The sequence below is a fragment of the Capra hircus genome, chromosome 22 (genome assembly GCF_001704415.2).
Source record: "Capra hircus breed San Clemente chromosome 22, ASM170441v1, whole genome shotgun sequence".
NCBI classification, from domain to species: domain Eukaryota; kingdom Metazoa; phylum Chordata; class Mammalia; order Artiodactyla; family Bovidae; genus Capra; species Capra hircus.
Window position 1 is genome coordinate 53,642,356 of NC_030829.1, and position 15,300 is coordinate 53,657,655.

The 15,300-nt window shown below is 50.3% G+C and overlaps 1 protein-coding gene across 1 annotated transcript in view; it reads right to left on the reverse strand.

The window, feature by feature from the left end:
* Window positions 1-15,300, reverse strand: part of LIMD1 (LIM domains containing 1) — a 69,366-nt gene that overhangs the window by 2,246 nt on the left and 51,820 nt on the right. The window contains exons 3-7 of the mRNA XM_018038296.1: window positions 11,299-11,366; window positions 8,097-8,159; window positions 1,854-1,984; window positions 1,232-1,283; window positions 204-272 (exon numbers count right to left, since the gene is read on the reverse strand). Of these exons, the coding sequence (XP_017893785.1) occupies window positions 204-272; window positions 1,232-1,283; window positions 1,854-1,984; window positions 8,097-8,159; window positions 11,299-11,366 (383 nt within the window). The remainder of the gene's footprint in view (window positions 1-203; window positions 273-1,231; window positions 1,284-1,853; window positions 1,985-8,096; window positions 8,160-11,298; window positions 11,367-15,300) is intronic.

A 15,300-nucleotide genomic window follows, 5' to 3' on the forward strand; every position in this document is an offset into this window, starting at 1 on the left:
AAAAGACTGTTATACCCAAACATCTGCATCTTTTGCAACCTCCGCCCCCCACTACCACCAAATCAGGCTTTACCCCGCTTCTTCCATCAGCTCTGGGACACAGTTCCTGGCCCGCATCTTGCCCTCGTCAACCCAGGATGCTTCCTTCTCAGACTTCTACGATGCATTCTGAGGGCCTTCTAGGGCAGGAAGGGGCTGCCTACCTCACAGTGGTAACACTCCACGTGGTAGTCTCTGTCCATGGATACGACGCGGATGGTCTCATCTGAACCCTAGACCGAAAGAGAGCAAGAGCCTGAGGCTAGCTGGGGCCATCGGGCTCTGCTGCCGGGGGCTGGGGGAGTGGCCTTAGGAGAAGAGCAGGAATCAGCCGTGGATACTAACGGCGGCAGGAAAAAGGACACAATTAGGCGATGAGGGGAAGTGAGAGGGATGTAGGTCTACCATCTGGAATGCTGGAGTCAACAGTGAAAAGACCACCTATGTGGTTTTGTTCATCTCTCACCGTCTAACCTGGGAGCTAGTATCGAGTCAAAGAATACTTTGCAGGGACTTCCCCACACGTCCACTGCAGGGGACATGGGTTCGATCCCTGGTTGGGGAACGAAGATCTCACATGCTGTGTGGTACGGCAAAAAAAAAGGATAAAAATTTTTTTAAAGCAATTGACCCAATTATAGGGACAGGTAGGGTATAAGAAGGGCACCAGGCTCGGGAAGGCAGCTAATGAGAAAGAGGCTTCTCGGTGTGGACACCACTGTCTCAGAGCTGAGATTTTAGAAGAATTTTTAAACAGGTGTAAGAACAGGGCTTCCCGGGTAGCTCAGCTGAGAAAGAAACCACCTGCAATGCGGGAGACCCTGGCTCGATTCCTGGGTCAGGAAGTTCCCATGGAGAAGAGACAGGCTACCCGCTCCAGCATTCTTGGTGGACCCACATCAGCTTCCCTGGCGGCTCAAGCGGTAAAGAACCTGCCTGCAATGCCGGAGATCTGGGTTCGATCCCTGGGTTGGAAAGATCCCCTGGGGAAGGGCATGGCAACCCAATCCAGTATTCTGGCCTGGAGAAACCCCATGGGCAGAGGAGCCTGGCGGGATACAGCCCATGGGGTTTCGAAGAGTTGGACGCGACGAAGCACAGCATAGCATAAGAACGAGACGCAGATCTTGTAAATGACCCAGGGAGATATGCCTTGGAAAACGCCAGGAGCAGAGCTGAGAAAGCATCTTACCTCAGGAGGAAGGATGGGAAGGCCGCAGGCTGCACACTTGGGGGCCAATACCCTGTGGGGAGAAGCAGAGGGCAGCTGGCTCTCCCCACCTCCCGCCCGTCACCCGTCACATGAACCCCTTTATGAAGACGGGCCTGTCACACTCTTGGGACTATTGCTTTGGGCTTGTTCCCCAGTGGTAATAAGCGCATGTGGCCCCCTCACTCCACTGGGGGTGGAGACTGAACTGTCTGTTTAGCCCCCTCACGGTGCCTGGTGAAGCCTCAGGCAAACTGGGGCTGTGGAGGCCAGCCCTGAATCAGTGCCTGTTGAAGTCTGGTAAGGCTGGAGCCACAGAGCTTGGCAGACTCCTCTAGCGGCCTAGCCAGGAATCCAATTATAGGTTTTTTTGGCCCTGTTTTCCCTATAAACATAACTCTTTAACCAGTTCCTGTCCGCATCAGCATCCACTGATCCAGAGACCCGGTCTGCACCCCTCCAAACCACTGCACGCTGGCTGCACTGTGGACAGCGGTGCAAACAGCCTGCAGACACGCCTCCTCGGGTTCCCCACCCTGCACTCTGCAGGGCTGCAGCCAGCGTGGCTGGCACGAGCGGCTCTTCCCACGCCGTCCCTCCTTACTTGTGGTAATCCCGGACACAGTAGATCTTGTTCTCTGAGTCCACGGTGAAGGGCACCCCGTCCAAACACTCATTACAGATGACACAGCGGAAGCAGCCGGGGTGGTAGGACTTCCCCAGGGCCTGCAGGATCTGGGGGTGCAAAAGCAAGAGGCCAGGACTCAGCAGGGATGATAGGGAAGGAAGGGAGAGACACATCAGACCAAGGGACCATATGGGAAACTGTCACCCTCAAACCAGTCCATCCTAAAGGAAATCAACCCTGAATACTCATTAGAAGGACTGATGCTGAAGCCGAAGCTCCAATACTTTGGCCACCTGATGGGAAGCACTGACTCACTGGAAAAGACCCTGATGCTGGGAAAGATAGAAGGCAAAAGGAGAAGGTGGTGGCAAAGGACGAGATGGTTAGATAGCATCCCCGATTCAATGGACATAAATTTAAGCAAACACCAGGAGACAGAGGAGGACAGAGGAGGCTGGTGTGCTGCAGTCCATGGGGTTGAAAAGAGTAGGATACGACTTAGCAGCTGAACAACACTCTCATCCCAGTTTCACTTGGACCGAATCGAAAGATAATGACAGACTTCCCTGGCAGTCCAGTGGTTAAGACTTCACTTTCCAATGCAAGGGGTGTGGGTTCAATCCCTGGCTGGGGAGCTAGGATCCCACATGCCTTCAGGCCAGAAAACCAAAACACAAAACATAAAATGGAAGCCATATTGCAACAAATTGCATAAAGACTTAAAAATGGTCCACATCAAAACAATTCTTAAAAAAAAAAAAAAAAAGATGATGAGGCAGGAAAGGCTAACCGAGTTACAGGCATAAACAGGAAAAAACCAAACAGGATCCTTCGCCAGCACTTATAAATCTCCAGGAGGGAGGGTTCTCTATCAAAAATCATGATTCTCTGTACGAAATGATGCAAAGCAAGGCCATGAAAAGACCCACCCCAGATTTGGAAAGCAGCAAATACACGGAAACTCGAAAGTTAACTCTATAAGGAAACAGCAGAGCTCAGAAAAAAACCTCTTAACTTCTCCTTCCCGGGTGTCCCTTCTAAGCAGCTTAGTCTCTGCAGCCGTTATAATCCAGAAGCCGTGACTCTTATCTCAAATCCAAGTGTAAGTAAAGTGAAAGTGAAGTCGTGTCCGACTCTTTGCGACCCCATGGACTGTAGCCTACTAGGCTCCTCTGTCCATGGGATTCTCCAGGCAAGAACACTGGAGTGGGTTGCCATTTCCTTCTCCAGGGGATCTTCCTGACCCAGGGATCGAACCCAGGTCTCCCGCATTGCAGGCAGATGCTTTACCATCTGAACCACCAGAGAAGACTAAGTATAAGTAAAGCCTCTCTGTTACTGCTGCTTTTAAATACAGCCAGGAGAAAGCCCCAGGCACCTTCTTCCTCTAAGCATCATTTGATCTGGATGTGGTTGATACCTGGAACTGTTAAGAGTCCATCCTGAAACCAGGACAGAGCCTAGACGCGGAAGGTGGGAGAGAAATGAACATCCTCAGTGATGGAGGTGAGTCACCAAATTAACTCTCCACCAAACTGCCTACCCACCCGGCCCCCAGCCTCTTACGTGAGATAAAACATTTTTCCTATTAAGTTCAGTGGTTCTCAAAGTTTTGCTCTGGACCTGCAACATCAGCATCTTTTGGGAACTTAATTAAAATGCACTTTCTTGGGCCCTGCCCCAGCAATGGGTGTTTTAATATAGTGGTTCTGACACAGGTGAAAGTTTGGTAACCACCAGCTTCTCAAACTTGAGCTGAGTTTCTGTGATTTGCAGCTTCAAGCACCTCCAATAATTCAGCAGCAGATTCGTCTCTGGGATTACCTGCACCATGACACTCCAACACAACCACGGAATCAGCGCCCGCGAGCTGGAACCAAAATGCCCGCTGGCGAGGAACCTACAAAGTAGTCATGCGCAGTCCCAAGTAGGACCACACAGAAAGCCTCCCACCAGGCAGAAGAAGGGGACTTGGAACTAAACAGAACCTCGGCAGAGGGTCATGAGTTCCGTGGGAAAGCTGTGCTGCGTCCTGGCTCCTTCCAGTGCCCGACGCTGGCTGCAGAGGCCAACGCCAGGCCTCGCAGCTTGCAGTCCAAGGGGCACCAGGAGGACATAGTGCTAGTCCAGCTCTCCTCGAAAAGCTCAGCTTTCAAGCTTCCTCATTCCCTCTGGGATTTCATTAGCCTCCCAGGCTCCTTAAACTGCCAAAGTAGGAAGAACAAGCAGTCAGGCTTCAAAGACTCCTTGGCAATCTGGACCTTGGAACGCATTTTGTCCCAGACTAACGCTGTTGTGGCAGAAACAGACCCTTAAATTAATTTAACCCACACTGTGCCAGAAGGCAATGGCACCCTACTCCAATACTCTTGCCTGGAAAATCCCATGGATGGAGAAGCCTGGTAGGCTGCAGTCCATGGGGTCGCTAAGAGTCGGACATGACTGAGCACCTTCACTTTCACTTTTCACTTTCATGCATTGGAGAAGGAAATGGCAACCCACTCCAGTGCTCTTGCCTGGAGAATCCCAGGGACGGGGGAGCCTGGTGGGCTGCCGTCTGTGGGGTCGCACAGAGTCGGACACGACTGAAGCGACTTAGCAGCAGTGCCAGAAGTACGGTAGGGTAATGATACCACTTTGCTGCACTCTGACCAGCTATAATAATTTTTTTTTTCAGGTGGAAAATGCCCATTTCCAACCTCCAAGCCCAGAGTATTTCCCTCAATGAACAAAGATAAAGCAGAGACAGACAATTTACATCACGAGCTGGACAACTGAAGTGTAACTGAAGGAATCTTTCTCTATATTGTTGTGATTCTTAGTGGCAGTTATGAGTTCTGTTGTCAAAACTAAGTGTCACTATCAGACAGACATTGGCTGGAAGCTTTCAGGTCTGAGAGCAGACCTGTAAGAATCCAGGGGTGACTTGGCTTTATCCCACGAGGTAGAGAAGGTCTCCAAACTCAGTCCCTTCCCTTCCTGTACGCACAGGCTGCTCCTTATGCCTTTCAGCCGGCAGTGGCTTTGTGACTTTCTTTGATCAACAGAATGAGGAAGGCGGACTTCCCTGGCAGTTCAGTGGTTAAGACTCCAAGCTATCAATTCCGGGGGCACGAGTTTGATCCCTGGTCAAGGAACTAAGATCCCATGTGTCCCTCAGCATAGCCAAAAAAAAAAGAATGAGAAAGAAATGATATTCTGAGTTTTTTTTTTAATTTATTTATTCTGAGATTTTTTTAAGTCAATGATGAAAGAAAACTGGTAGCTTCCACTTCCTCTCTCTTGTTGAAAGGAAGTCCAGGCTAGACTACTGGGTAAGATTAGTGGCCACAGGGAGAGAAGCCTGGAGGGTGAGAGGTCACCTTGTGTACCAGCTGAACACAGCTGAGTAAGTGACCCCATTCATTGCCACATGGAGCAGAAAAACTGCCCTGTTGAGCTCTGACCTAATTCCTCACCCATGGAATCATGATCAATAATGATCATGCAGCAATAGCTAAGGGCTTCCCAGGAGGCTCGGTGGTAAAGAATCTACCTGCCAATGCAGGGGATGTGGGTTCGATCCCCTGGGTGGGAAGATCCCCTGCAGTTGGAAATGGCTACCCACTCCAGCATCCTAGCCTGGAAAATCCCATGGACAGAGGAACCTGGCGGCCTACAGCCCACGGGGTGGCAGAGAGTCAGACATAACTTAGCAACACAGCGCACACACAGCTATAGGTAAATGAAACACCCTGAGACCCAGAGAACGCTTGGTGTATTGACAGATAAGAACAGGGCACAGGCACGTCATAAGTTTGGACACCGTTGGCCTCATGTATGGTAGGTTTGTCGGAAGGGCTCTGAAGTCAAGGGCAAAATCTGCTAGAGAAAAGGAGCCCTGTGGAGTCGGGCAGGGACCTGGGGAAGGTGGGACTGGGGCAGGCTCCACCTGCCTCCTCCAGGGGGGGTGGCTGGAGGGCCGTGTTCCCAGGGAGGCCTCAGCCGCTTACGGGGACACTGCTCACGGGGCCACGCTGTGCTGTGCTGCGTCAGAGCCCGGAGTGCAGCGGGCTCTCCTCCGCTCTGGTTCTGTTTTCTACATGTCAGCATAAAACCAGCTTATGTCCATCAGAGACATGCCCACGAGCGTTCATGGCAGCTCAGGCATAAATGGCCCCGAACTGGAAACACCCACATCCCCATCTGCAGGGGAATAGATAAATAAACGGTGCTCTATCCACACAGTGAAATTCTACTTAGCGATGAGAAGAAATGAACTTACAACACGCGGAACAACATGGATGAATCCCCAAAACATTTTCTAAGTGAGAAAAGGCAGATCAGAGGAGTCTGTACTGTAAGATTCCACAGTATGGAGTTCCAGGACCAGTGAAACAAGTCTGGGCCACAGGGGTCAGAACGGTGGGTGTCTTCACGGGAGAGGATCCTTCTGGACATGGGGAATGTTCTAGATCTTGATCTGTGTGGTGTTGACACATGGGTATAGTGGTAAAGAACCGGCCTGACAGCGCAGAAGATGCAGGAGACGGGGGTTATTAGATCCCTGGGTGGGGAAGATCCCCTGGAGAGAGAAACGGCACCCGACTCCAGTATTCTTGCCTGGGAAAGCCCGTGGACAGAGGAGCCTGGTGGGCTACAGTCCATGGGGTTGCAAAGACACAAATGAGCGAGTAAGCACACAGACACACACACATTCATTCAGCTGTGCACATAAGGCGTGCGCCCTCTGGGTTGTTTCTCAATAAAAAAATTGGTTCAGTTCAGTTCAGTTCAGTCGCTCAGTCATGTCCGACTCTTTGCAACCCCATGAATCACAGCACGCCAGGCCTCCCTATCCATCACCAACTCCCAGAGTTCACCCAAACTCACATCCATCGAGTTGGTGATGCCATCCAGCCATCTCATCCTCTGTCGTCCCCTTCTCCTCCTGCCCCCAATCCCTCTCAGCATCAGAGTCTTTTCCAATGAGTCAACTCTTCGCATTAGGTGGTCAAAGTATTGGAGTTTCAGCTTTAGCATCAGTCCTTCCAATGACACCCAGGACTGTTCTTTAGAATGGACTGGTTGGATCTCCTTGCAGTCCAAGGGACTCTCAAGAGTCTTCTCCAACACCACAGTTCAAAAGCATCAATTCTTCGGTGCTCAGCTTAAGAAAAAAAAATACAACTAGCAATTCCCTTTGCCAGAATAGAATTAATGGCTCAGCTTAGAGAGGGATTTAACTCTTGCAATGAAAAGAATGGGATATAATGATTCTCTCTGACCAACATATGAAAGAAATCTGACAGGGCCGATGTCCGTGCTGGACAATTTGATCCCTAGACAGAATAAGAACGCTGTATTCATAAACCTCACAACCTGAGGAGGCCAGGAAGGAAGACCTGTCCCCACTAAGGACAAGCTCAGAGAGCCATGCCTGAGCAAGGAATGGAGTGGATAAAACCCGCTCCCTGTTCTGCTATCTCAGAACTAACAATGGGGCCCCAACCCTCGTCTTAGGAACTGATTAAGCTGGGAAGAACATGGGGGGAAAGCAACTGTTTATCTCACTTTCTGTAGCCGATTCCAAAGTGGCTAAGATTTCTCCATGAAAACACTATCCGTTTGACATCTCACCTGGGATGCCGCAAAGATCAGAGAAAATCAGAGAAAGGCCAGCATGACATGAACAGCCCAGAGGAGGAGAGCACCCTCAGAAATGACCCTGTATGGAAGGCATGGTGAAGGATGCTAATTCCAGTAAAAGCCAAATGTGGGGCTACCACAGCAAGCAAGCTGCATGGGGTCTTCTTCAAATAAAACCAGCCATAGGGTTTGGACCTGGTGGTCCAATAGGTAAGACCTGCCTCCCAGTGCAGGGGACACGGGTTCGGTCCCTGGTCTGGGGAAGACTCCACGTGTTACGGGACACCTAAGCCCAGAAGCCGCAGCTACTGAAGGCCGTGTACCCAGAACCCTGCTCTGAAACAAAAGAAGCCACTGCGGTGAGAAGGCCACTCACCGCAACCAGACAGAGGCCCCACTTGCCGCAGCCAGAGAGAAGCCCGCACAGAGATGGAGACCCAGCAGAGCCGTGAATAGATGCAGAGAAACCCAGCCATGATCACAAAGCAAGGTAGGAAACACTGCTTCCAATTATTAATTTATTTTTTTCTGCCAATGCCTTCCCCGCCCACCACATGATCAATATTACCTTGTTCACCTGACCCTACTCACCATGTCCATGATCAGATGTCCACAGAGAAAGCACCTGTCAGCGGACTGCTGGAAACCAGAGTACTGCAGAGAGAAGAGAAAAGAAAGTTCAGCCCAGGCAGGGCAGAGGGATCTAGCTACTTCCCCGCCAGCCTCGAGGACCACGAAGAACGTCTTAGAGAGACGTGTCACTCTATGCAGGAATCTCTCACGTCTCTGTGGACAACAGTGTGGTGAATTACAGAATACCCTCCGCCACAAGAGCCATTACAAACACTGATACCGCTCATCTCTCAACAGCTGCACCCGGGCATCCATGACCGGCCAGGCTCTGCATAAGAGGCTGTGCAGAGAGCTAGCAGCCTCTAACCCAGCAGTCCTCAAGACTCATTCCCTGGCATCACCTGAGAACTTGTCAGAGTGCAAATTCTTAGGCTCCATCCCTAACCTACTGAATTGGACAATTGGAAACTAGGGGCAGGGGATGAGGGGCAGTGCCAATCTGGGTTTTTGCAAGCCCTCCAGGGAATTCTGATGCATGCTCAAGTTTGCCCTAAATTTGCAAAACAATTCTGCAAGGTATATATTACACTGTTTCTCAAATGGAGACAAAGCAAAGCTCAGAGAGGTAAAGTTACTTTCTCACGGTCACATAGCCTATCGGGGGTGAGGATGGGATTCAAATTCAAGTCTGGGTCTGGTTAAAAAGCCAGCGCCTTGATGGAAGCATACGTACTACCACAGGTAAAATAGATAGCCAATGGAAATTTGCTGTATGACTCAGGGAACTCAAACTGGGGTTCTGTAACAACTTAGAGGGGTGGGAAAGGGTGGGAGGTGGGAGCGAGGTTCAAGAGAGAGGGGACATATGTACACCTATAACTAATTCATGTCGACGTATGGCAGAGATCAAACCAATATTGTAAAGCAATTATCCATCAATTAAAAATAAATAATTTTTTTAAAAAGCCAATGCCTTTTACAATCAGCTTCAAAGAAACTGGATAAATATGATTTACCTTATCTTACCAAAACACATATACACACACACACAGAGCTGGAATCTGGAAAGAAATGAGGAACTCACCTCAAAAAACAGACTAAATACTACACTCTGGAGGATACTAGAAGCTTAGATATTGCAAACACAATTTAACAAGGGACAGGTAATAGAAAGGAAAGTGGGAAAGCAAAGGGAAATTTTCTGGAGCCCGACACCACATAGTGCAGGGGTTTGCTGCCCGGCACTTCCTGATTCTAGGGGTAACAGTTCTCTATTTCTTAACTTTATTTATTTCTACTTTTGGCTGTGCTGGGTCTTCCTTTCCGCGTGTGGGCTTTCTCTCGCTGCAGCAAGCGGGGGCTCCTCTCTAGTTGTGCTGCATGGGCTTCTCATTGCGGTGACTTCTCTTGCTGTGAAGCATGGGCTCTAGGCACATGGGCATCAGCAGTTGAGGCGCACGGGCTTAGCAGTTGTAGCTCCCAGGCCCCAGAGCACTGGCTTGGCTGTGGTGCACAGGCTGATCTGCCCTGGGGCATGTGGGATCCTCCCGGACCAGAGAAGGTCTTTATTTCTGCTTGAGATCCAGCCTTGCTTTGCCACTGGTGGTCCCATGGTTTCTGTGGGGCTGGCCCCCCACGCTAGGTTCCGAGGCGCGGACCTGGTCAGTCAGAGCCTTGCATGCCTCCAGCACCCATCACTTTGCCCAGGCATGGGCAGATGACCCACCCAGAGCCCATGAGACTCTAGGAGCAGGACAGGCACTCAGCCCAGCAGATTTGAAGCTGGGAGACAGTCAGCTCTGGTATGGCACCACCATCTGACTATCACATACACAGCACCAGCGACTAAAGTGAACACGTGGGAGGAAATGACCCCCCCCGAGGGCATGCAGGAATCAGCTTCCTTGGGTTTGCCTGCCCGTTACTGGCAAACATGAGTCATCATGAGTCAACCCACACGTCCATGAAGAAGCCGGTCATCCTACTGACCAGGCTTGGCTCCTTGCCTGGCGCTGTGTTAGGGTCTAAAGATGAGAAGGTGAAACACCGTGTTCCTCCCTCCCTAGGAACTTTCAGTCAGGTCAGGGGAGACTTGTAAATGGACAGGCAGTGTGCTAACCGCTGGCCAGAAAAGGCCAAGGGCAGCAGTACAGAGGAGGAGACCCACTTTGAGGCCAGGGAACATGCAGGCTGTCAGAGGATCTGGGCAAACAAAGAGGGAAGGCATTCCGGGCAGCGGACACAACGCGGGCTCCAGCACACAGGGTGGGACATGGGCCGCAGAGAACCCCAAGCCCCACAGTGAGTGGGACGAAAGGCTGCGAGGGAGGCTGCCCGGAGCGCAGGGAGCCTCCGCGCATGAGCCGAGCCCTGGCGCCCAGCCTGGGCGACGAGGCCGCGCAGCAGGGTGCAGGCGGTGGGGCCACAGGGGCCCGAGGGCGACGCGGTGGCACTGATGCCTGGCCGCGCTCTAGGAGGGAGAGGAAGGAGGCGGGGTGCAGGAGGAACATAGGGCCCTGGTCTCAGAGACGAGGTCCCAGGCAAGGCGGTTTTTTGGCTTCAAGTGACTCTCAAGGGAGTGGGAGGGCTGGGGGGCCAACCCTGGGCCTGCCCGGTGGGCAGGGAGACCGTGAGCAGCTGGCCTCAGAGGTGCCCACAGGGCTGGAGTTCAGCTCTGGGACAAACTGGCGCATGGATGGACTTTTCAGCGATGGGAGAGGCAGAATGAGACATAAGGGGGGCGTGGACCCCAGAGAGAGAGCTGGGTGCAGGGGCTTCCCAGGGAGCTTGGTGGTAAGGAGCCTCCTTGTCCATGTAGGAGGTGCGGATTCCATCCCTGATCCAGGAAGACCCCACATGCTGCGGGGCAGCTAAGCCTGGGGGCCACAACTACTGAAGCCCGCATTCCGAGAGCCTGTGCTCCTCAACAAGAGAAGCCAGCGCAATGAGAAGCAGGAAGACCCAGTGCAGCCATAAATAAATAAAATTTATAAAAAAAAAGAGCTGGGTGAGATGGGCAAGGCACAGGAAGTCAGGCTGAGTGACCGTGAAGTCCCTGAAAAGCACAGGCTTGTCATTTGCCTGGAAACGTGGGCCACTCGCCTGCTGCTGCAAAAGAAATGACTGGACCCCTTTTTCCAGCGACACGGCCTCCGGGGGCGCTGGGGGCGCCACAGAGTTAAACCACCTTCTGCCAGGCCTGCTTGGGTGACAGACTCACCAGGAAGTCTTCCTCGCAGAATACTTTGCCGTTGACGAAATAAAAGGCTTTTCCTCTCAGCTTCCGGCCTAAGGAGAAAGCACAAAGGCAGGGTGAGAAGAAAATATTCACAGGCGCTGGAAAAGGAGACAAGAAGGGCGAAATCTTGTAAAGCAGAAATAACCAAGCAGAGAACAATGCCAACTGTTAGCAACAGTTTCTGGTTTCTGGAAGGTGACGTGGCCCTCGGTAACAGGCAGACTCGGGCCAGAAGACAGGGCCTCTGTTACGGTGCCACCTGGCAGGCTGACTGGGGAATCCTCCTGTACCTACTCCTGCTACCTCCTCTCTGCTGAGAAAGAAGCCACTGAGACTCTGGGTGAGAAGACGCAGCGGCACCCACATGTAGGGGGAGCAGGCTGCAGTCTCCTGTGACGCTGCTGTTTCCCACAGGACTGGGGACCCTCACCTCTGAGATGTTCTCCAGGGCATGCTGGAGACAACCGGTCAGGAAAGTCCTATAAACTGGTCAGCTCTTATTTTGCTTACTTTCACATCTTTTCTCATCTGAACGACAGAAAACACACGCTGAAAAGATGACGAATGTTCCTGTTTTCTCTTGATCTCAATGGGGTGGGCGGGAGTGGGAAAAATTCAAGACACCCTGACTGCTCAGATGTAACTTTAGTTTCCAGAGAGCTAGGATGCTGACAAGAAGTGTACTATTTATCAACTCCTTAGATCCCTTTTGGAAAAAAAAAAACCAAAAACACCTGTTCAAGGTAAGTGGGAACATCTTGGTGGGGGACCTTGAAGCAGCAACCCCAGGTCTAAGAATATTTCCAGGGCCACGCACAGAACATACCCGACAGACTCCATGGAAGCTTCAGAAACTGAATAATTTCTAAACACTAGTGGAATCAAGACCCTTAGGCCTAGTTCACCTGAAAGCAAAATCACCAATGCCAAAAACACTAACAGTGCTCGAGACACCCAGAGATCCCCCCGTACACAATGGGTGTCCTCGCCTGTGACATCCCAGAGCAGGCAAACAGTACAAGGTAACTGGGGAGACGGTGCTAATGAGGACAGTGCTAATGAGCTCAGAGAGGACTCTGAAACATCAACGCAGGGGAATCACCACAAAAGGGGAAATAAATCCAACTACAAAAGCAAACCTCCAGACACACTAAAGACCTCAGACTTTCTGTGAAACACAAAAGCTACTGTGTTAGAAAATACAGGCGACTGTCTTTGACTTTGGCGAGGTAAGGATTTCCATCCAGTGACCTTCCACTAGTAATGGGCTTCCCTAGTAGCTCAGTTGGTAAAGAATCTGCTCGGTTCGATTCCTGGCTTGGGAAGATCCCCTGAAGAAGGGATAGGCTACCCACTCCGATGTTCTTGGGCTTTTCTGCTGGCTCAGCTGGTAAAGAATCCACCTGCAATGTGGGAGACCTGGGTTTGATCCCTGGGTTGGGAAGATCCCCTGGAGAAGGGAACGGCTACTCCACTCCAGTATTCTGGCCTGGAGAATCCCATGGACTGTATACTCCATGGGGTCGCAGAGAGTCGGACACAACTGAACGACTTTCACTTTCATAGTCAGCTCCTCAGGAAGGCCCTGACCCTCTCCTGGCCTCATCAGACCCTTTGTGTGCTGTTAGCTGCTGACAGATTCGCTGTTATCTCACTGTTGCCCAAACCCTCTGATTGGTTCCTGTAGAACAGTTTAATGCTCGGAGCATGTGCTACATTCCCTCAGGATATAACTGTAATTTTAACTCAGCCTTGGGTTAAGCGGGCTCGGTAATCATCTCAGTTCAGTTCAGTTCAGTCGCTCAGTCGTGTTCGACTCTTTTCAACCCCATGGATTGCAGCACACCAGGCCTCCCTGTCCAACACCAACTCCCAGAGTCCACCCAAACCCATGTCCATTGAGTCGGTGATGCATCCAACCATCTCATCCTCTGTCGTCCCCTTCTCCTCTGGCCCTCAATCTTTCCCAGCATCAGGGTCTTTTCAAATGAGTCAGCTCTTCGCATCAAGTGGCCAAGGTATTGGAGTTTCAGCTTCAACATCAGTCTCTCCAATGAACCCCCAGGACTGATCTCCTTCAGGATGGACTGGGTGGACCTCCTTGCAGTCCAAGGGACTCTCAAGAGTCTTCAACACCACAGTTCAAAAGCATCAATTATTCAGGGCTCAGCTTTCTTTATAGTCCAACTCCCACATCCATACATGACCACTGGAAAAACCGTAGCCTTGACTAGACGGACCTTTGTTGGCAAAGTAATGTCTCTGCTTTTTAATAGGCTGTCTAAGTTGACCATAACTTTCCTTCCAAGGAGCAAGCATCTTTTAATTTCATGGCTGCAATCACCATCTACAGTGATTTTGGAGCCCAGAAAGATAGTCAGCCAATGTGTCCACTGTTTCCCCATCTATTTGCCATGAAGTGATGGGACTGGATGCTATGATCTTAGTTTTCTGAATGTTGAACTTTAAGCCAACTTTTTCACTCTCCTCTTGCACTTTCATCAAGAGGCTCTTTAGCTCTTCACTTTCCGCCATAAGGGTGGTATCATCTGCATATCTGAGGTTATTGATATTTCTCCTGGCAATCTTGATTTGTGCTTCTTCCAGCCCAGCGTTTCTCAGGATGTACTCTGCATAAAAGTTAAATAAGCAGGGTGACAATATACAGCCTTGATGTACTCCTTTTCCTATTTGGAACCAGTCTGTTGTTCCATGTCCAGTTCTAACTGTTGCTTCCTGACCTGCATATAGGTTTCTCAAGAGGCAGGTCAGGTGGTCTGGTATTCCCATCTCTCTCAGAATTTTCCACAGTTTATTGTGATCCACACAGTCAAAGGCTTTGGTGTAGTCAAGAAAGCAGAAATACATGTTTTTCTGGAACTCTCTTGCTTTTTCGATGATCCAGAGGATGTTGGCAATTTGATCTCTAGTTCCTCTGCCTTTTCTAAAACCAGCTTGAACATCTGGAAGTTCACAGTTCACGTATTGCTGAAGCCTGGCTTGGAGAATTTTGAGCACTACTTTACTAGCGTGTGAATGAGTGCAATTGTGCGGTAGTTTGAGTATTCTTTGGCATTGCCTTTCTTTGGGATTGGAATGAAAACTAACCTTTTCCAGTTCTGTGGTAATCATCTAACCGAGGGCAATAAGTTGAATAGAAGGAAAGCAAGTCAGGGATGAGAAGATGGCTACAACGCAGCATTAGTATCTAAAACGCATAAAGAACATCAATAATCCTTAGAAAAAGGCAAGTATGTGTGTGTTTGTATACCTAGATAGGGATAAACATGCAAAAATAAATGTATGCTCATACATACATGTAAACCGAATGTCAACCGTCACCTCTGAGTAAAGGCAATGGTGATTTTTGTTAGTTTTCTCCCCTCCTGTAATCACTGCGTATATCACTTTTATTGCCTGAACAACAAACTTTAATGGACTGAGAGAGCGTGAAGGGCAATAGAGCGTATGTTAGAAGTCCTTAGCTCTCCAAACTTTCCTTCTGTCCTCCCCTCCGAGTTGTTCTAGGAGGTTCTCATTATAGAACCTTCACAAGCACTTCCCAACTAAGTGAAGTCGCTCACTCGTGTCTGACTCTTTGCGACCCCATGGACTGTAGCCTTCCAGGCTCCTCTGTCCATGGGATTTTCCAGGCAATATACTGGAGTGGAAGGCCATTTCCTTCTCCAGGGGATCTTCCCAACCCAGGGACTGACCAGGTCTCTCACACTGCAGACAGACACTTTACCATCTGAGCCACCAGGGAAGTCCTTCCCAACAAAACTAGACTAAAAGAACAAGTACCCACAGCTCAATGATGTCAGGGTCCCTGTAACAGAACCCTCTGACATCCCTAGAAGTTTAATTTAATAATGCTACTGACTTACTATTCTTCCCCTCCATGAAAAGATTCCGGAGGACTCAGAGTTTCAGAAAGGAAAGTGAGAACTAACAAGAGTATCTTTTCCACCTTGTGCCCCGTCC